Below are 20,464 nucleotides of genomic sequence, written 5' to 3' on the forward strand. Positions count from 1 at the left end.
TACCGTGTTGTGCTTAGGTATCATGATTTCTTCATTTAGTCATTCACACATTTAATGAATTCCTTTGGGACATTCTTCTGAGCTGTTTGCCTCATCGGTCTTGGGTTTCACTTGTTCCGAAGGATACTGGGTGGAAAAAGCACCGCCCAGTTGACTTTTGCATCTCAGAGAACGCCTTCCTGCCCCTGCTGAGATTTTTGACTGTCAGCTTCTTTGTGTTAGACTATAAGAATGAGGAACACAAGAGTCCCAGGACATTAAGCAAATGTCTTACAAGAAAATCTGTTGAGGATGTGTTGGCACCAAATGGTTCTGTGAGTTGGCTTGAAAGACATACACATAGTGGCTGATACACCAACTCTGTCTGTGTGTTATGAGTGGGCTGCACTTGACATCAGTGAGCATGGCCTTCTGCTGTTTTTGAGACTCTTCATCTACTCAACAATTTTCTGGTGATGATATTGTGGTTTTTCTCTGAGAAACTTCACCTTACTACACTCACAGACGTGTGGGTTTCACCCTCAAGATCAAACTATAGCACCTGTCTCAGATATGATCTTAACAGGGCATGCCATCCCTGATCACAATGATTGTTCAGAAAATGGGCTTAACTGGAATTCTGTTCAGTAAGTAGCATGTGGTGGTGATGTTCAGGTGCCTATGTGTGTTCGAGGGGAAGAAGGTATAGGTTTGCTCAGCCAGGGGGCAGCACAATGTAGAAGAGCACGCCTTCCAAGACCCATTGCATGAATCTTAGTTCTCCAATTCCACCACCAGCTAGTGAGGGGGCAAGTCACCCTTCCTCAGACCTTAGGTCTCAGGCTGCTCTTTGCAAGAGGAGTCCACAGATGCTACTTAGGTAATAGGGCTGTGATGGGGATTGAAAGAGATAATATTTATAAAATGTGGCACAGTGTTTGTCTCTCAGCATTTTTACTTGCATATGTAATGGGCATCTCAAACTTAACACCAAAAGAATGTGCCTTTCAGGGTCTTTCCCCGCTCATTAAATGATAGCTACCTCCTTCCTTGGGATCGTCTTTGGCCCATCTTTTTCATCTCTTGACTCCATCAGAGATCTGGTCAGTGCTACCCTTTAAGATACATTTCAGAATTCCATCACATCCACCAATGCCAAGGCAGCTCAAGCCACTGCTGTGTTGTCTGCGTGTTATGGCATCACAGTCTCCTGAACGGTCTCATTGCTTCTGCCTTTGTGCCACTTGTGTGCATTTTCAACAAGTAGTCAGAGTAAATCTGAGGAAACCTAAGTTAGAGAATATCACTTGCTGCTGCCGTGCCCTCAGCACAGGCAGCTGCACCTCCACTCTCTTCTCCCACATCTTTGCTCTGGCCTCTTCCTGCACCAGGCACCTCTTATTCGACCTCTGCTCTTCTTTGAACACACCACAAATTTTTGTCTTTGGACTTTGCACCTCCCCTTCTCTCTACCTCACCTTATCAGATCATTACTCAAATGTCCCATGATAGTGACACCTTCCTTGGTCCTCTTTCAAAGTTATATCCCCACCTTTACCCCATCTGTATTCCATTCTTTGCTTAGTTTATTTCTTAGCCTTCTGCATCCCCTCTCTCCAACTAGGTGCCAGGAACTTGTTAGTTACTTCTCATGAGGCAAAGACTACTTTGGTATTCACCTAGTGAGGGATGGAAGTGGGGCTGGGGAAAGCGTAAGGAAACTGTAGAGTTCACAAGGGAACCTCTCGGTGTTACCGAAAATGGTAGAGAAGACTGCAGTGTCGCCAGTCCTCAAAGACAAACGCGGATGCAGGGAAATCTGATTAACTTAACAAACTGGCAACTCAAGGGGAGAGTGTACCTTCACAAAGGCCATCTCAACTTGCAAGTTAGTAGCTTTTAGAGGAAGCAGAAAGGGAAAAGAAACTGATGGTCAGGGAAAAAGGCGACAGTGGATAGAGCCAGCTTCATGTTGGTCTCTGGCCAGCTGCTAACGGGCTTCTAGGACTTCCTGTGGCTCTTCTCAGTTTGCAGTCATAATCCAATCTGCTGGCTATGCCGACTAGGGTCAGATGACTTCGCAACTGTGGTAAATTTTTTTCGAAGTCAGTTCTTACAATTCCCAAGGAAGCATGATTAATCTGTTACATTCAACCTCAGTCCCAGAGTCAGAAATGAACTTTTGTTGAGAGAAGAGGAGTCATTTGAATTGTGACTCCGTTAGGAGAAGCTTCCAGTCCAGTACTATTGAAGACACCCCATAGGCCGAAGTCTAGTGAGTCAATGCTATAGGTGTAGGGGGCATAGCTGGCAGGTGCAGGAGGTAGAGGGTGAGAGAGCTGTGCAGCTGAGGGGGCCCTGAGGAGGATGTGGTTGGGAGGCTGACATCGTATGCATGCAAATCTCTTCTAAGAAGAAGTAAACAAGCAAGCCTACGGAGACAAGCCCACAGCCCACGTGAATGAAAAGCATTTCCAACCATCGTGCCAAGTCCCGTTTGTTCTTGTCTCATTGAAAAAGTGCAGAATAAAGTCACGTACGTAAGATTTGGCCTAACTCAGTCTCAGAATTTGGGGGCAGACATCATGCAACTTTCCTTTTACTGGGCCTGCTAGGAAGAATGAAAGAAAGGAAAAGCTTGTGAGCTAGATCTGCCTGACTCCTAACACATTGTGGTTTTCTGTTGTCTTTGGGGATGCTTACTGTCCATTTCCCCCTCTGCTGGTGATGATATCCTGAAACAGAGAGACAAACACCTCTTTAAAAGGAAAGCAAACCCACCTCAAGGTTTCCAGACACCCAACACCCCTTCACGGTGGCCAGGGACCCAGGCCCAGAAACACTTCTGTGGTTCCCCTGGCGCCACAAATCCTCTTGGAGAACAGACTGAGTCTGTTAACTCAAGGTCTCTGTTTCTCCATTTACAAATTGGAGTGATAAAACTCTCGCCCCATGGCAGTGTTGAGGGGTATGGTTCACAGAATACTTGACGCTCAAAATGTCAGTGACAATAATGTTGTGATTCATTGTGGGGGCTTCACAGTAGCCTGCAACACTGCACTGCAGTCTTCAACAGATGGTCGAAGGATGTTTCTCGCTAGCTGGACTTTGGCTGTCACAGCTGAGGAAGATTCAGTCTACTGCTGGATGTTAGCCCAGTTGTTGTTGAGTTTGGAGGGGGAGTGAGCATTCTGCTAGCACAGACCAAATTTTGGTCAGATGAACTTGGCATTTCTGGTGAACAAAAGCGACTGCTCTGATCTCAGAGACTGACCCTCCAGCAGGAGGACTGAGGAGGGGAACTCCCTCACGTCTAGAGCTGTCACTAGGGAAATCGTTTATGCTTGCTAGGAACACTCACACATCCTTGTTGTGAGGCTAAGGCCAGTGAGAGTGTGTTAGATGCTCGTGCTGAGAGAGCCACAGAGACGGGGAGGGCTGCCAACTGAGACTGGACTCTGATGCTTTCAGAGAGAACACATGGTCTATGGCCATTCCATCCTAACTTCACCTGAACTTGTCTGTCTCGGAGGGGAGACGTGGCTTAGAAGGAACCATGCATGCCAAATGAGATGGAAAGAGAACACTTTCAGATACACACGCTTATGTGCTATCAATCATATTATATTATGTATTACAGCCACTTCTAGGGCTCTTAAAGATGATAAAATAGGCTGGAAAGAAGGCTACAAAATCTTAACAGTAGTTGGAGTAGAGTTTTGGAAGGGAGAATGGTGCATTTTTTTGTTTTTTCTTTGCTTCCAATTTCTAAAACATGTTTGTATGACTTCATTAATTTACAGATGATAAACAAAGTTGGCCAAAAGAAGAAGAGAGCTTGGAACCCCCACTTTAAGACCAGAGTTTCCACTAACTAGCTCGCTGTGTGTCCTGGGGACAGTTGTATCTCAGTCCTGCCCTGCGATAACCATAACACTCTCATGGTCGTGTTTGCATGCCTGTCTCCCCAAACCTGTCCCAAACCTTGCTTGCCCTTTAGCAACCTGGTATACCACCATTGCCTTCCCAAAGCCAGAAGCAAAGCTCCTCTGACTCGTTGCAGTCCTCCTGCCTGTAGCATTTACGCAGACCTGTGGCTACATTACCGTATTCCATCCTTAGAAGATGAAATTTACAGATACTTTTGAGTTTGTCCTATCAAAGAGGAAGTTGCTATTTAGCAAAAAAAAAGTGTGATTTGTGATTTTCTCAAATGGAAAAGCCTTCCCAGCTGCATGTGACCCCAAAGCCTGTGTCCTTAACTGTCCTATGGCAGAGGTTACTCCAGGCCAGTTTATATCTGCCCTGAGCTACTGACCTAGAGCATAGCATGTGGCAAGTCACTAAGAGTTCCTGGATAAATGGATGCCAGAATATGCTATTTTAAGAAAATTATTTTGCTTTATTTATTTGCAAAGCTGAGAAAGAGAGAGAAAAAGAGAGAGAGAGAGAGCACTCCCATTTACTAGTTCATTCCTCAAATGCCTACAACAGAGGCCGGGGCCGTGGCAGAGTACGCTAATCCTCTGCCTGTGGTACCAACAACCCAGACAGGCACTGATTCATGTCCCAGCTGTTCTACTTTGGATCCAAAACCCTGCTTGTGGCCTGGGAAAGCAGAAGAGAATAGCTCAGGTTTTTGGGCTCCTGCATCTATGTGGGACATCTGGAAGAAACTCTTGGCTCCTAACTTAACAGACAGAAAATCTCTTTGCCTCTTCTTCTCTTTTGAACCCTGCCTTCCAAATGAAAATTAAATGAATCTTTAAAAAATTCCTACAAAAGCTAATGAAGCCAGAAGCCTAGGAACTCAAGGCAGGTCTCCCATGGGGATGACAGGAAATCGGTAACCTGGGCTATCACCACTAACTCCCAGGTCCTCATTGGCAAGAAATTTGAGTTGAGTTGGGGCCAGGTACTCCAGCAGGATATACAGGGATCCTAACAAGCAACTCAAACAGAAGGCAAATGTCCAATTTAGAATGTGAGTTCTCCAGCATCAGTATATTGCAACTCTGTAAAATTAAGTCATAGCATCACTATTACCACGTGGCGAGTGTTTAGTCTGTATTAGATGGGATTATTATCTCAGTTCTTGTTATGATTTGATGAGAAGGCATTGCATTTATTCCTTTTACAGGTAAGAAAACTTAAATTTAGAAATGGAGGAGGCTGGCTCCAAATCACACCATAGAAATACAGTGTGGCAGGAGGAGTAATTTTAGGACAACTATGGTCTTCTGCAAGAACATGTCATGTGCCTGATGTTTGTGTATTTTCCTGGCAGAGGGATAAAATGAAAACAGTGTTCACTGATCAGGTGACTTAACAGAAGTCATTTCCAGAGTCCTTTTACATTCACTTTTCATGTATTTGTTACATTTACCAGAAAGAATAACTAACATTTGGATGTCCTCAGAGGCGTGAGTCATGACAAAGCAAAGGTTCCTGGCCATTGGGAAAGTTGAGAATTACACATCCTCAGATGCTGGTGGTGCGCATGCCAGCTGGTGTTGACTTCAGTGGGCAAGGTTGTTCTAATTTTGTTCCTTTCTATTTTCTCAGTTGTTTTAAATTCTAAATGCTCCTATGCTCTGACCCAGAAAGTCTACCTTCTGGAGATTGTATGTGCTTGGAAGTGTGAAAAGTATGCCAGGTTCAGGTATTGACTCCATCATCTAATACAGTTACAAGGGAGGGGATAAGCAACCCGTCCCTTGATATAGGCCTATTTCATCATGGGGAAGCCATTGAGGCCATTGAAAAGAATTAACTGCAGCAGTATGTACTGATATGGGAAGATCTCTCTCAACATGAGTGTGTGTGCACATGAGCTGCCTATTCATTCATACAGTAAGAAGGATGTTCAAAGAAGGATGAAAGACCATTGTCTGCACGAAGCATTTTGGCCTATTGACTGTTCATGTGTATTTATTCTGTTTTTCTTTTAAATACCTTGGTCAAAGGGGGTGATTTTGGATAAGATCTCAGAGGCTTTTCATTTCACAAGTCAGAAAGAAGTATGAAAATCTTTTAGCACAACAACTGAAACGCGCTGCAGATGACATGAAGGCGTTCTTCCCAGAACAATGGTGAGAAAAGGCATGGGACAAAGAAAGGTCAGACATTAGCCAGCAAATCCTGAGGAAAACCAAACTTTTTCATTTCCTCATTGCTCAGGCAGGGGATTTTTGAGAACAGCCCTGTGAATTTGATTCTCTACTTCTCAGAAAAGATGGGATAGGGAACGTCAGAAATAATGTTCTGGTTGTTCAGTCTTTTTTCTGTTAAACCAGCATTTACAGAACCTGAGACCTAGGACACTGAAGGAAAGGAAACTTGAAATGTCATTGCTCTCATCCTATTTCAAGTCCTTGGGGAGAACACCTAGAAGAAACCCTCCGAGCGTGCCTTTCTGGGTGGTCCAGTCCAGAACCTCTGGGATGGGAGACCCACTGCAAAGTGTACAACCTGGGAACCTGCCCCAGTTTGAAGTGGCTTCAATGGAAGCTGCAATGAAGTGGAAACCTGAAAGGTCCATTAGAGCTAACATGATGAACATGGTTTGTACTGGGACCCAGAGGCAACAGCACGGGGGTCGCTCAGAGCGATGGTGGGACTGCAGTGTCACGTGGAGTGGGAACAAAGGTGTCAGTAGAGACAGGGGCTGACATTATACACAAAGCCATGAGATCAGAATCATGTGTTAAAAGAGTTACATCTTCTAAAACCCTTCCTTTTCCTATGGTGCAGAACACAGATGGAGGAGAGGAGAGACGGGGCTTGGGAGGAGTGTCAGGAAGCTTTTTTCTGGTCAAGAAAGGGTAGATTTCTCTTGGACTCAGTTGGTGATAGCTCAAAGAAAAAAAAAAAAAACGGTGACAAATAGGATCCAGCTTCCGTGTGGGAATGTGGGAGAGGGACAAGCCACTGAGGACTGGAAGCTTTCAGCTTAACAGCAGCTTAGGGGACACTGACACTTATATATGGAACTGTGAACAGTCAGAAAAGGAACCGGGGATAGACATTATGGTACAGCAGATGCAGCCACTGTTTGAGATGGCCACCTTTCATATTGGAATTCCTGGGATCCAGTAGGTGCCTTTGAGGCAGCAAGCAGTGACTCAGTACTTGGGTCCATGCCACCCCACGTGGGAGATGTCCCTGGTTCCTGGCTCCTGGCTTTGCCTTTGGCTGTTGTTTGTTTAGAAGATTGATCTTGCTCCCCCCCCCCCTTTCAAATACATATACAAAGAAATTCAAAGAGAGAGAGAGAGAGAAGTCAATTTGAAGGAGGAGGATGAACAGCTGCGCTCCAGACAGGGTAAATCCGCATCACCTATGAAGATATCTGCACTCCCCTGCAACCCTCTAGCCTAGGCAGGACCTGCCAGACCTGAGCTCTGTCCTAACTCTCTCATCTCTCTCTGTCTCTCACTCTTACCACTCTCTATGGGCTGTGTCTATCATGGACCATTATCACGATCCAATCATGGCTTCAGATTTTAGCTCACTTGATTTTTTTTTTTCCTGCACTGCACTTACCCAATGTTAAGAACTGAATGTCATGTCCCACCCCCACCCCCTGCCCTACCCCTGCCAGATCCATACGCTTTGAAGCCCTAAGCTCTGGGACCTAAGATAACACCTTGTGTTTGGAGATAGGGAATTGACCTTTAGAGTGGCAAATTGAAATGAAGCTGTTAAGGTAGGCTTATGACGGGCATGCTGATCCAATGTGTGGGATTATCATACTAAGGAGTAGAGGGAAGGATAAGGGAAGACGTTGGGAGAGGACAGGGAGAAGACATAACTGGGACAGAGCATTCAGGAGAAATCAACCAGGCTAACACCTTGGTCTTGCTCTTCTCGCCTCCAGATGTACAAGGCCAATCTAAGCTGTGTAGTTCATGGGACTTTGTTACAGCCCGCACAGGCTAAGATTACAATCAACGTCTTCCAACATTGACAAGTCCAACTCCTGCCTACTGCTGCACTCCTTTCTAAGGGAGAATACAGCTGGCCAAACTCTGAGCAGCCTTGCTTGAAACTCACGCCCACTCAGTGACATGCTTAGAATGCGCCCTTTCCCCAGTCCACTGGCCCTGCCGGTCTCCTGCCGCCTGTGTCAACAGACCGCCCCTTGCAGGGGACAACCTTTCCTCTCATTTCATTTAAAAGGGACCAGAAGAGGATGTTCTGAGTTCAGTGACTGAAGAACACTATGTGAAGCTTTCTTTTGTAAACTTTAATGGATTATTCATTAACTTTATTAACTTTATTCATTAACTTTATTAACTTCATTAACTTTATTCATTATTTAGAACTACATTACTGGATTTTTTCCCCAAATGCTTGTTTTTTTATTTGTTATCCATTTTAAACTCATGCCTTTAGTGTAATTTCAGTCATCAGAAATTTGTTGGCCCGGATATTGTTAATTTTTGACAATCTTACACAAAATTAAAAAATGAAATAGGGCCCGGCACAGTGGCGCAAGTGGTTAAGGTCCTCGCCTTGCACGCCTGGGATCCCATATGGGCGCAGGTTCTAATCCCGGCAGTCCCGCTTCCCATCCAGCTCCCTGCTTGTGGCCTGGGAAAGCAGTCAAGGACGGCCCAAAGCTTTGGGACCCTGCACCCAGTGGGAGACCCAGAAGAGGCTCCTGGCTTCGGATCAGCATAGCATGGGCCGTTGTGCTCACTTGGGGAGTGAATCATCGGATGGAAGATCTTCCTCTCTGTCTCTCCTCTCTGTATATCCGCCTTTCCAATAAAAAAATAATAAAAATAAATCTTTAAAAAAATTATTTATCCTATAATTCCATAAGTTCTTGGATTTCAGAACATTGTCTAAAATTCATTTTAGTTCAACTTTATTCATTATTTAGAACTACATTACAGGATTTTTTCCCCAAATGCTTGTTTTTTTATTTGTTATCCATTTTTAACTCATGCCTTTAGTGTAATTTCAGTCATCAGAAATTTGTTGGCCCGGATATTGTTAATTTTTAACAATCTTACACAAAATTGAAAATTGAAATGAAAAATGAATTGAAAAAAATGAAAAAAATCATTCTACAATTTGGAGATATGGTAATTTATGTGTCAATTACATTTATTTGTGTTGCCTAAATCTACTATATAAATTTGTTTCTATTCGTTTAATGAGTAACTGAAACTTGTGCATTGTAAAATCACCCACTGTGCTTTCACTCACTATGATGGGAAGGAGAGAAGTTAAAGAATTGCAATGGGGCCCAGCGTGATACTCTAGTGACTCAAATCCTTCTTTTCATGCGCCAGCACCCAATATGGGTGCTGTCTCCTATCCCGCCTTCTTCAATTCCCATCCAGCTCCCTGTTTGTGGCCTGGGAAAGCAGTTGAGGATGGCCCAAAGCTTTGGGACCCTGCACCCACATGGGAAACCTGGAAGAAGCTCTTGACTCCTGGCTGCAGAGTGGCTCAGCTCCTGCTGATGGCAGCCTCTTGGGGAGTGAACCAGTGGAAGGAAGATCTCTGTTTCTCCTTCTCTCTGTGCATTTGCCTTTCTAATAAAAATAAATAGACAAATCTCTCTCTCTCTCTTTTTTTAAAGATTTGTTTATTTATTTGAAAGTCAGATATACAGAGAGGAGGAAAGACAGAGAGGAAGATCTTCTGTCCCATGATTCACTCTGCAAGTGAGTGCAACGGCTGAGGCTATGCCAGTCTGAAGCCAGGATCCAGGAACTTCTTCCAGGTCTCCCACATGGATGCAGGGTCCCAAGATTTTGGGCTGTCCTCGACTGCTTTCCCAGGCCAAAAGCAGGGAGCTGGATGGGAAGTGGAGCTGTTGGGATTAGAACCAGTGCCTTATGGGATCCTGGCGTGTTCAAGGCAAGGACTTTAGCCACTAGGCCATGCCGCCGGGCCCAATAAATCTCTTTTTAAAAGAGAATCCGCAGTTGTCACCAGCACCACTGACCTGCCACCCCTGAACCACGCCCTCCATCTTTCTTCTCACCGCGGTCGCACCCACCCACTTGTGAGCCTTCTGCTGGGGCAGGCCACCTTCTGCAGGACCACTGGTGGCCTGCCTACTGGATCATGCCTTACCCAGCAAACATGCAGAGATCTTATCTCAGGATGAAACAGTTTCCCTTGACTACTCAATGTCTTCAACCCATGACTTGGTTTCTCTTGCTGTTTGGACAGAAAAACTCTTTATTCACATAAAATACCCATCACGTGACCAATACATTTCTTCTTTTGCATGTACTTTGAGCAAGTGCTGTCTCATTGTTCTAGACTGATTCCTCATGTCAGTGCCCACGTTGCCCTTCTGCTTGTCTAGAGGCCATGCTTCCCACTTCCCTTGCTGCAGTTCCCCCCTCTATCTGACCTGTATGGGAGCTCTTTGCTTCCCTTGTCCCTGCTCTCCCGGCCAAAGTCATCATAGCTCGTCTCCATCTTTCCATCCTTATTTCCTAAAATTTATTCTCAAGGAGAAAGCTGGATTGTGTCCTTAAAACGCCATGTCAGGCAGAGCTGTAGTAGATCTGGGCTCCTGCTGGGCACACGCTGAACACCTGGGAAACAGGAACCCAATCCTCCCAACTTCCTGGAGAAGGAGGATGATGCTTCCATCTGCCCGTCAGAGTTGATGAAGTCTGGAGAGCTTGAGCAACTCGTCCTGTGTTAGAGTTTAGCTGCTGAATGCTTCTTGAGCCTCCCCAGGTGGCTGATTAGACATTGTGGAAACAGATGTGGCGGTGGCACATTCTTTCACAGGCAGTTGACAATGTGTAGGTGCGGGGACACCGGTGGGCGGTCGGCCCTTACACTTTCCAAAAACCATTTCTAGCTAGAGCACAGGGTTGATAAAGAGAATGGCCAGTGGCAGCAGGCCGCACTGCGTGTGAGGGGACATTCACGCAGTGAGGGAGGCTTGCTTCCCTCTGCCACTCAGGAGCTGGGGTGTGAGCTGCTTTTGATATCTCCCAAGTGCCTTATCGAGTCCGGCCACCCAAGGAAGTTTGCAGCAGGGGGCTGGGCGTGGGGAAGGGAAGCGGAGAGTCAGAGGAAAGCAAAAGAGAAAGGGGCGGTGCAGTTTAAGAAGCGGGTCTGCGCTCCCTCGGTTCCTTCCCAGCCCAGTTTGGTGCCCTCCGCTCCTGTTGGACGCAGCAGAAGCCGCATCCCACGCGATGGCGGACTACGAACTCAGTCCGGCGTCTGAGGACGGACCGCGCGGCGGGACCTCTCGGCCAGTCAGAGTTGGCCTCATCGTCTGTCTCCTGGTAATCTGCATCATGGCCATCGTGATCGGATACCTCGGATACCTCGTCTGGGCCCAGAGGTCCTCGGGCCCCACCGACTACGTCTCGGGGATCGTCCTGGGGCGCTGCCTCAGCTTCACTCGGATTGCGCGGCCGGAGCTAAGGTAAGCTGTCGCTGGAGGAGCGCTGCTGGGCGCCCTGCTCGCTGAGCACCTCTGCGCACTTGGGTTCTCCTCTCCACTGGGATCCGCCGGATACTGCTGTCGCTGTGCACCCCCGCACGCGCATCCCTCTGGACACTTTGCGCGGGCAGCAGTCTGGATTGCCCCAAACCCGGAGTTCTCCGCTGCGCCCTGAGCGTTGCTAGGCAGCGTGAGTATTAGGTTCGGGTAACAGCATCCAGGGTAGGCGCCCAGCACTCTCCGAAGAGGCGCCTTCTGGACAAGGTGCTTTGGGTTGGCGCACTTGGCGCGGCCGCGGGCCCACCCTCGGCACTTACAGCCCAACTAACTGCTGGGCGGAAACCAACTGGCTGGTGCGAGGGCGTAGCTGACTTGTTCAGTTTTGCGCGGGAGTTTCTGTTCTTTGTCTCTGCCGGGAACGTGTCCTAAGACGGATACAGGCGACACTGGGTTAGCAATCGCGTGGACTTGCAACTGACAGGCGTTTTGTTGGCTTCTACAAAATCGCACCCCAATCTTGGCCGCGCTGAAATGTGGACATCCGTAGAAATATACCTTCACCACCGCTCTCTTGATTGCATTCCCAGGGCTTGGTTTCATCAGGGAGCTAGTTTCCAGTTGAAACGTGGATAAAGCAAACAAGTGGGGCAGGCGCCCCTGGAGTCCACGCTAGGTATTGGACATCGCGTTATTTCCAGTTCAATTCCGTTAGCATCGCGACTGCTTCAGAGGCGCAGGAGGTGGTCCCTGGGGAGGAAGTGAGAGCGGGGCGTGTTCTGACAAAGGCGCCTGAGGTCAAGTTTGCAAACAACTCGTGGGCAGGAATTCCAGGACTTTCACTAGTAGGTTCGTCTAGGGAGTATTGAATGGTCTGCACTTTAATGAATGAATTAAACAAAGCGACTGGAATTCTATCTGAAATGGCTGCGGGGTGTCTTTTATTTGTTTTCACCTTTATTTTATGTTTTTAAAAATTGCTTTGGTTGTTACCCAGTCACTTTCAGCTGAGTTCACGCTGCAGATTAAGTTAGCATATGATTATTGATGCAGTGTTTGCGGGTTTGCCCGCTGGATATTAAACCGCCACGGTGTGCTGTGTGTGTGTGCACCTTTCCCACATACTCAGAGGTATTTGCTGTATCTGCTCAACAAATTAAATTGTGTCTATTTAGATCATTATTCCAGTTAATAAGTTAGCAAGGTATAAACTTAGAATTTCGGTGAAACATTCAGACATTTCTATGATCGCATGTGCACACATGCTTTATACATGTAACAATGTGATGCTTCCTCTTAAAGCATATCAGTTCTTTTAGGCCTTTTGTAACGCTGTGGGGTTGTTACTCATGGAATCTATTTTATAGATAAGCAAATAAAGGTAAGGGATTTGAGTGAATCGTCCGGAATTTGGCTCCAGAAACTGAAATGCTGAGCCACCCAACCATGCTGCCTTCACGCATCCCATAGGTAGCGTGACCATGAAGTATGTGGGCTTGTCTAGTGGGCACTACAACACTCGGCTTTGTCTGCTGGCTGTGTACCAGAGCATGTGGTCACTGCCGGCTTAGGAGTGTGAACCTGGGGGTCAAGTATGAACCACTGGGCAAGTCACTCTTTTTTTCAACCCCAGTAGTCTGAAGTGCACTGTATCTACCCCCCCGGAGACAGTCTGAGGGTTAAGAGGCATAATCCTGTTGCTATAACAACAAGTGTTCACAATGTGATTTTATTTTCTTGTTTTAGAAGTACAAAATCACACAGCACTTTCCGCTGTAATAAACGCAGAAGAAAGCAGACCTTCTAAAGTGATGGTCTGGTTGTCATCTTTGTATCACAGTCTGGCCCTTCAGTCCCCCAGTGAGGGAACCAACATGGACTCTCATTTCCTTCTAGTACTCTCTTGTTCACACACCACGTGGTCTTGGAGTGCTTTCAAGTCAGCACATTCAGATCTAGCTCCCTCTTTTAGAGACTCAGAAAATTCCAGACAGGATGTTACAGTATAGAAGTAACTATGTCCAGTTGACAGAAAATTAGTTTGTTTCCCATTTTTGAGTCCTTTTTGTTCATTTAGCAAATGTTTTCTGAGCTTCTGTTGTGTTTCAGGCAGTGTTGGAGCTATTGGCGGTGGGGGAAGTTCCCACATTGCTGAAGCTCTCGTGGCACTCGGAAGCCACATGCTGCAAAGAACATCTTCATTCATACACTTTTGGGTACATCCAGAGTGCAGCTTTAGGATAGACTTCTGGGGATGGAATTGCTGGGCCCAAAGAGGGTTGTGTGTGTTGTGAATTTAGATACTTCTGAATTCCCTCCAAGAGAGCTGCGCCATCTGAGCACTCTCACGTCGCTCTGTGGGAGGCTATGCTTTCCTGCATCTATTTCCTGCTGATTGTCTTCAATGGTTAATTACAAGAAATGTGACTCAGGTGATTGTTTGCTCATCACCCTTGAGTCTAACTCCCTTGTGTATGGTTCTTGGCCATATCTCTGGGACTTTCTGGTGCAGATACTGGCTCATTTCTAAGGAGTTGCTGATTGGCGAGGGTGGGGAGGAGGGTTGGTGAGTCCATGATATAGTTTAAATAATATTCTCTCTCTCTTTCTCTCTCTCACACACACACACACTGTTCTCCAGCCATGTCCCTGAAATCTTGACCCAGTGTACCTGTTGCTGGTGGTATTCTGGGGTTCATCATTGCTGTGAAGCCATTTTCTATATATCTCCACTAACAACTTCTTACTTGTCTCTTAGGCCTCTAGCAAAAGAGAAAGTCCTGAGATCTGCCTTCATCTGTCTGCCACCCTCATGCTAGGAATGCAACGGAACAGTCAAAGTCTCCAGAGAAATGGCGTAACACAGTGTAATATTATACATCATAATGAATAGATCTTAAGGACTGGCTTACACCATTGTGTAGGCTGGTAATTAGAAGGTCTGCATGCTGGAGTAGCAGCCTGGAGACCCAGGAAAGTGCTCACATTGTAGCTTGAGTTCAAAGGTGTCTCTGACAGGTTTCCCTTTCTTGTGCCTGAAAAATCTTTTTATTTCTTAGTGCAATCAATTGTTTAGATGAGGCTCACTCATGTCCTGAAGGTAGAGTGTTTTATACCAACTCTGTCGATTAAAATGCTTACCTTATCTGACAAAACCTTGTGAACACCAAATAGATGAGTTTGATTGAATATCTGGGTGAGGTGATGTAGACAAGTCCACACAAAATTCATCACTACTTGGGTGTTTTGTGATTCTGTCACATAGTAACTTATTTCCAGGTGCCATTTTGTCATTAGGTTAGCAACTGCAGCATCAGAAATGACTGCATTAAGATTTAGTGAGTCAGGGCACCAAGTATTTATTCGTTGTGATTGATTCTGTAGGATAGCTGGGATCAGGTGGATGACCTGTGCCACAGGATGTTGGCTAGGGTTGCAGTCCTTTGGGGGAAGCGAGTTAACTGTAGCATCTCAGGTGTCTCATTTAGTGGGATTGGTTCCTGCGCTCGACTCAGCTGGTCAGACCACCCTCTGTAGTCTCAGGGTCTCTCCCCTTCTGAGTGATCTCCCCTCATTATCTCTCCTGGGTGCAGCTGACTTCCTTCAGAGTCCCTGGACTGTCAGGAGTGGGCCTAGGTAGGCTTCTTTCTGCTCTAGAGCCAGCACTGGCCTTGCGTTACTGCCACCTACCCTGTGGCTTCTCACAGTTCCCAGGCCAGCCACATTCAAGAGGAGGAGGGACTGACTCCAGGCCTTGATGGAGGCAGTGACGAACAGTTCTTGAACAGCACAGCCCTTTGTACATGGTTATGTGAGCATTTTTGTTAGTATTTTCTTCTGTTCCTTTCTATTCCTTGGTTATATCTGCTGCCCTATGTTATTACTTTTTAAAAAAGACTTATTTAGTCCATATATTTAAAAGGCTGTGTGTGTGTGTATGTGTGTGTGTGTGTGTGTGTGTGTGTGTGTGTGTGAGAGAGAGAAAGAGAGAGAGAGAGAGAGAAAGAGAGAGAGAAATATCTTCCATCTGCCAGGCCGAAGCCAGGAATCAAAAGCTTCTTTTGGGTCTCCTTCCTGAGTAACAGGGACCTACTAACTTGGTCATGTTCCACTGCTTTAGCAGGGAGCTGAATCAGAAGTGGAGCATCTGGGACTCAAACAGGTACCGATTAAACATGCAGGTGCTACAGGCAATGCCTTAACTCACTGTTTCGTAGCTCCAGTCCTCCCGAATTTTCTTCTACCTTAAGTGGCTAGATTTCAAAAATATGAAATTCTAATTCAGGTTTTCTGGAATAAAAAACCTTAAATCTAGGAACATTTGCTCAATTTTATATTTTGAGGATCTAGACTACTGCCTAGAATATAATATGCATTAAATATTTGCTTGAGCTAAATCAATATTATATAAGAAGATATGTTCCAAATTATATGATGAATTTTACAATACCATTATTCCCAAATCCATCAATTTTTGTTTGCAGCCCATCCAGTGTTAAATTTGCTTTTGGTGCAGAATTTGTTGAAATATATTCTATAGGTTATAGAATTTTATCTTCCTCATCTGTTGTTTCCCAACAATCTCTTACTTACACAAAATTCATTTTCTGCCAGTCTTCTGGGTGAAGCAAGCACATATTTTCTTTTGTTATAAAATGGAACTTACTTTAGGGCTCTTTTCTTTGAAAAGCAGAGCCAAAGAGAGAGAGAGGAGATTTTCTATCGTTTGGTTCACTCACCAAATAGTCACAAAAGCCAGGCCATTCTAGGCCAAAGCCAGAAACCTGGCACTCTAGCTTGGTCTCCCATGCAGGTGGCAGGAACCAAGCCCATGAGTCATTCTTTAGTGCTTTTCCAGGTGCATTACCAGGGAACTGGATTGGAACTGGAACAGCCAGGTGGCAGGCAGTGTCTCTGCCCGTTATGCCACAGTGCTAATCCCCAAGCGAAGCTCCCTTCTGTCAAAGATGGCCTTGGACATGTGAGATCTGACAGTCACATGGCTGAGACTTGGCAAAGTCTATGCAGCCGATCAGCACTGACAGCCCCTTTTGGGCTGTGGGTGGGTCTGCAGTTTCTGGACCAGGTCAGGACCAAGGTAGAGGCAGAGGCTTGGTGGAAAGCCTGCTGGAGGTGCTGGAGGACCAGCACTCTGAGTAAGATGGGCCTCCAAGGAGGCTGCTGGAATCTTTTCACCTTGATGAAGACCAGCCCTTGGCATGGATGGCATGGATGGCAGGGATGGCAGAACTGATGCGAGCTAACTTTTGGGGGTTGGTATCTTCTTGCAGCTCTGCTCAGGCCTGCCTCTGCAAAGACTGGGGACAAGAGGAGGGGGACTGTTGGATTCCCCTCCTTGTCCATGTAAGTTTGCTTAACTGATCTCCCTCAAGTGTCCATCACCCTGGTTGAATATTGCTTAAGTAGAGAAAGAATGAGAAAAAAATCTCTCACCCAACTGACCCAACCTTCCCATGGTCATGTCTGCCCATGTCAGCTATCTTTTCTGATTCCTGTCACAATTTCTTTTTCTTTCTCTTTCCTCTTTAAAATTTCCAGCAAAATTTCTTAAGTGCCAATCTCCATTTTTTAACTTCCTTATAACTCTTACTTTTGATGATGTTAGCATTTTACTAAACTCTGCCCAATAAAGATCATTAGTGCAAAAGGTAAAAAAAAAAAATTGAAGCATTTGTGGAATATCATGTGCTTGGGGCTAGGGCTAGTCTGCAGGATTCACAGAGGAGGAAGATGTGGGGATGGCTCTCCAGGACCTGCGTCACCAGACAGACAGGTGGTAGGAGTAGAAGGCACCAGCTTCGGCACAGAGCAATGCAGGGCTGGATTGTAAGGAAAGAAACATGAATTGCTGAGCTGTGAACCAGGTGCCTGCATCATGCCTGAGGGGAAGTAGTCGTCATTCACCTGGTGCTTCAGGCTTAGGACTTCATCGGAGAAGTAGCACCGGGACCCAGTGCTGTGATGCAGCCAGGTCTGCTGCCACCTGTGTGTCAGCAACGCCTGCTTCGCTACGTACCCCGAGCCGAGCAGAGGGACTAGGGTTACAGACAAAACAGACAACACATAGTGGGTCATTTTTGTGAAGAGAATGCCAATTTATTCAAAGTCGGTCCCCATTTTTATAGTCTGCTTGGCTCCTCCCAGTATTTTCCCAATGCTCAAGCCACACCTAAGCTCCCCCAAGGGCACCTTACAAAGGGGAAGCAGGGAAGAGGGAACTTGCCGTCAAGCCAGGGGCTAAATGTATCAGGCCAAGATTGCCCATCCTGTTACACCTTGAGAAACAAGCTAAGCTGTGGAGTGAACCCTTGGGAGACCAGGGCCTACACCTGTGAAGCTGGGATCCCAAGTGAGCACCAGTTCAAGGCTCAGCTGTTCTGCTTATGATCCACCTCCCTGCCAAGGCGCTCAGAAAGCAGCAGATAGTGATTCTTGTTCTTGGACGCTCCCAATCATATGGGAAGTCAAATGGGATTTGTTGGTTTCCGTCTGGCCTATCCTGGCTGTTGAACCTGCAGATGGAAGACATTTCTCCATCTCTATTCCAATCCCTTTTATATATAGCTCTGCTTTTCAAATAAATACATACATATTTTTCTGAAAGTCTTATTTATTTTTATTGGAAAGGCAGATTTATAGAGAGAAGGAGACACAGAGAGAAAGGTCTTCCATCTGTGGGTTCACTCCCCAGATGGCCACACCAGCCAGAGCTGAGCTAAACCAGAGCCAGGAGCCAGGAGCCCTTTCTTGTTCTCTTATGTGGGTGCAGGATCCCAAGGCTAAGGGCCATCTTCTACTGCTTTCCCGGCCACAAGCAGGAAGCTGGATGGGAAATAGAACATCTAGGACACAGCCTGGTGCCCATACTGGATCCTGGCTCTTGCAGTGGGAGGATTCATTAATCGAGCCATTGAGTTGGGCCCAAATAACTATGTAATCTTTTTTTTAAAAAGTAGAGTATTAGATCTTTATTTGAAGACAGAATTTCAGCATGAGGGTGTGCTGAAGAGTGTGTGTGATCCTGTGGAAAGAAGCAGGCACTGGGGTGGGGCATGCAGATAACGGCTCCTATGAAGGAACATCACTACTTGAGCAGACTCTGTAAAGGTGATGGGAACTTGGGGAAGGACTCACTGGCGAGAAGGTCTGGGCTCATGTGGCCCCTCTACAGCCTGGACATGCTCAGCACACAAGAACACATGAGAGTGAGCATGCTGCTCAGAATAGAATTCCGGTAGTTTTTCTTTGTGGTGATGAAATAGCCACCTGCTCCCCTGCAGGACTCTCAGTTAGGCCAAGATCCTTTTAAGGGCCATGGGTCCTGTGAGTTCCAAGTATTTTCTCAGGGCTTTGTGCCATGATCACCAAACCTCCTTCAACTCCATCTCCTTCTGGGGTGTACTGGGATGTCTCAGGTGTATTTGACCAAAATGTAAAGGTGAGTGGGGGAGGTAAAACAGGTCTGTCCAGTGGGAGATTTGGGTGCTGCTGTGGTTACAGATGGGGAAGAGAAACTTTGGGGTGTGTTATCTGTGGGAGGAAGGGTGGAGTGGAATCAAATAAATGAAATTTGGGGGCCTATAGGCAACCAGAATATCATGGGAGTAGAATCTTCTGGCAGGAACGGCGTGGAAAAGCCTGGAGTGGGCGAGATGGCTGAGTGTGAGAACAAGAGGAGACTTTCTGGCTGAGTGTTTTGCTTTCAAAAAGGTCAGGGTTATCTGCTGTTGAGGTCATGCCCGTACTGCTGGTATCTGTTGTTGAAACCGCACTCAGACTCTGCTCTGGTGTTGTAATTAACAACTGAGGGAAGTGGCAGTGGTGGTGGTTAGCCTGAAAAGCTGTTCTCAGTTTCGTTTTTTCTGTTCTTTTCTTTGGTAAGATTTATTTATTTGAAAGGCAGAGTAACATACAGAAAGAGATCTTCCGTCCATTGGTTTACTCTCCTGGTGGCCACAACAACCAAAATTGTGCCAAGCTGAAGGCAAGAGCCAGAATCTCCCTCTTGAGGTTCCTCCATGGGCAGCAGGGACTCAAGCACTTTGTCATCGTTGATGCCTCCCTGGTCCTTTTACACAGAGCTGGATCAGAAGTGGATCGGAGACCTGAAATGACACAAATGTGGGATGTAAGCATCACAGCTGGTTTCTTACCACAGCACCACAGCACTGCTCTCGGTTTTTGCCCTTTATCACAAGGAGCAGTCACGGCTTTTCTGTTTTCCCCTTTCGTCTTTGTCTAAGGCTCTTTGCATCCTTAGATTCAACAATTGCCAAAAGTCAGATTGCTTAAAAGGAAATGTTGGGTATCAGGGTTTGTGGGTTGTCCACAGTCTATTTTTTTTTTTTTTTTATAATTCTTAGAATCCTTTCTCAACAGTCTTGGGATCTACACTGAGATTTACAGAATCGAGCACTGTCTCACATTTAGGCTGGCTCTGTCATTTGGGGGGATCAGAATAGAACAAAAATGCAGGATTCATTGTTCAAAAAGAAGGAGGTTTTTCCTTTCTCCCAGTCCACCTGGCATGGATGGATTTTAATTGTTATTTGATGTTGAGCCCCCTCCCTGGCAAAGGGATACTTCTGGGAACACAGCAATTGCTTCTTTTTCTGTTCACCTTTGCAGTAAGGCAACAGAATGCCAAGTTTGCTGCTGATTGTCAGATATGCTGCCTACCTTGTACAGCTGGGTCAGGAAGATGCAGTTCATATCATTCACCCTTAACACTATGCCCAGGGAAGGCACTGTGGGTCAGTCACAGCCAGCTGCGCGAGCCTGGGTCCAGTGTCGAAGCTCCACACAGCGCAGCGTGGCAATGCTATCAGTTAACGGGGACTGTTCTAAGAGATGATGTTTTTGTGATTCTGCATCAGAATCATGTTGCTTGTTATCTGAAGCAGGAGGGCGTGTTACACTCTTTCCACCAGCCGGGATCATGCCATCTTTTTTCCATGCATGTTTGGTTCTGGGATCTTCCATTTACAAGAGTGACTGACAAATGCGAGTGGGTCCCAAGGCTGGGTG

At 46.2% G+C, this 20,464-nt stretch overlaps 1 protein-coding gene across 1 annotated transcript in view; it reads left to right on the forward strand.

Annotated features, from left to right (window-relative positions):
• The first annotated feature begins 11,035 nt into the window (after positions 1-11,035).
• CD38 (CD38 molecule) overlaps positions 11,036-20,464 on the forward strand; it is a 39,124-nt gene continuing 29,695 nt past the window's right edge. The window contains exon 1 of the mRNA XM_040965851.1: positions 11,036-11,401. Within this exon, the coding sequence (XP_040821785.1) occupies positions 11,166-11,401 (236 nt within the window). The 5' untranslated portion in view covers positions 11,036-11,165. The remainder of the gene's footprint in view (positions 11,402-20,464) is intronic.

This window comes from Ochotona curzoniae, unplaced genomic scaffold (genome assembly GCF_017591425.1).
Source record: "Ochotona curzoniae isolate NIBS_2020 unplaced genomic scaffold, NIBS_Ocur_1.0 scaffold_4505, whole genome shotgun sequence".
Lineage (NCBI taxonomy): Eukaryota > Metazoa > Chordata > Mammalia > Lagomorpha > Ochotonidae > Ochotona > Ochotona curzoniae.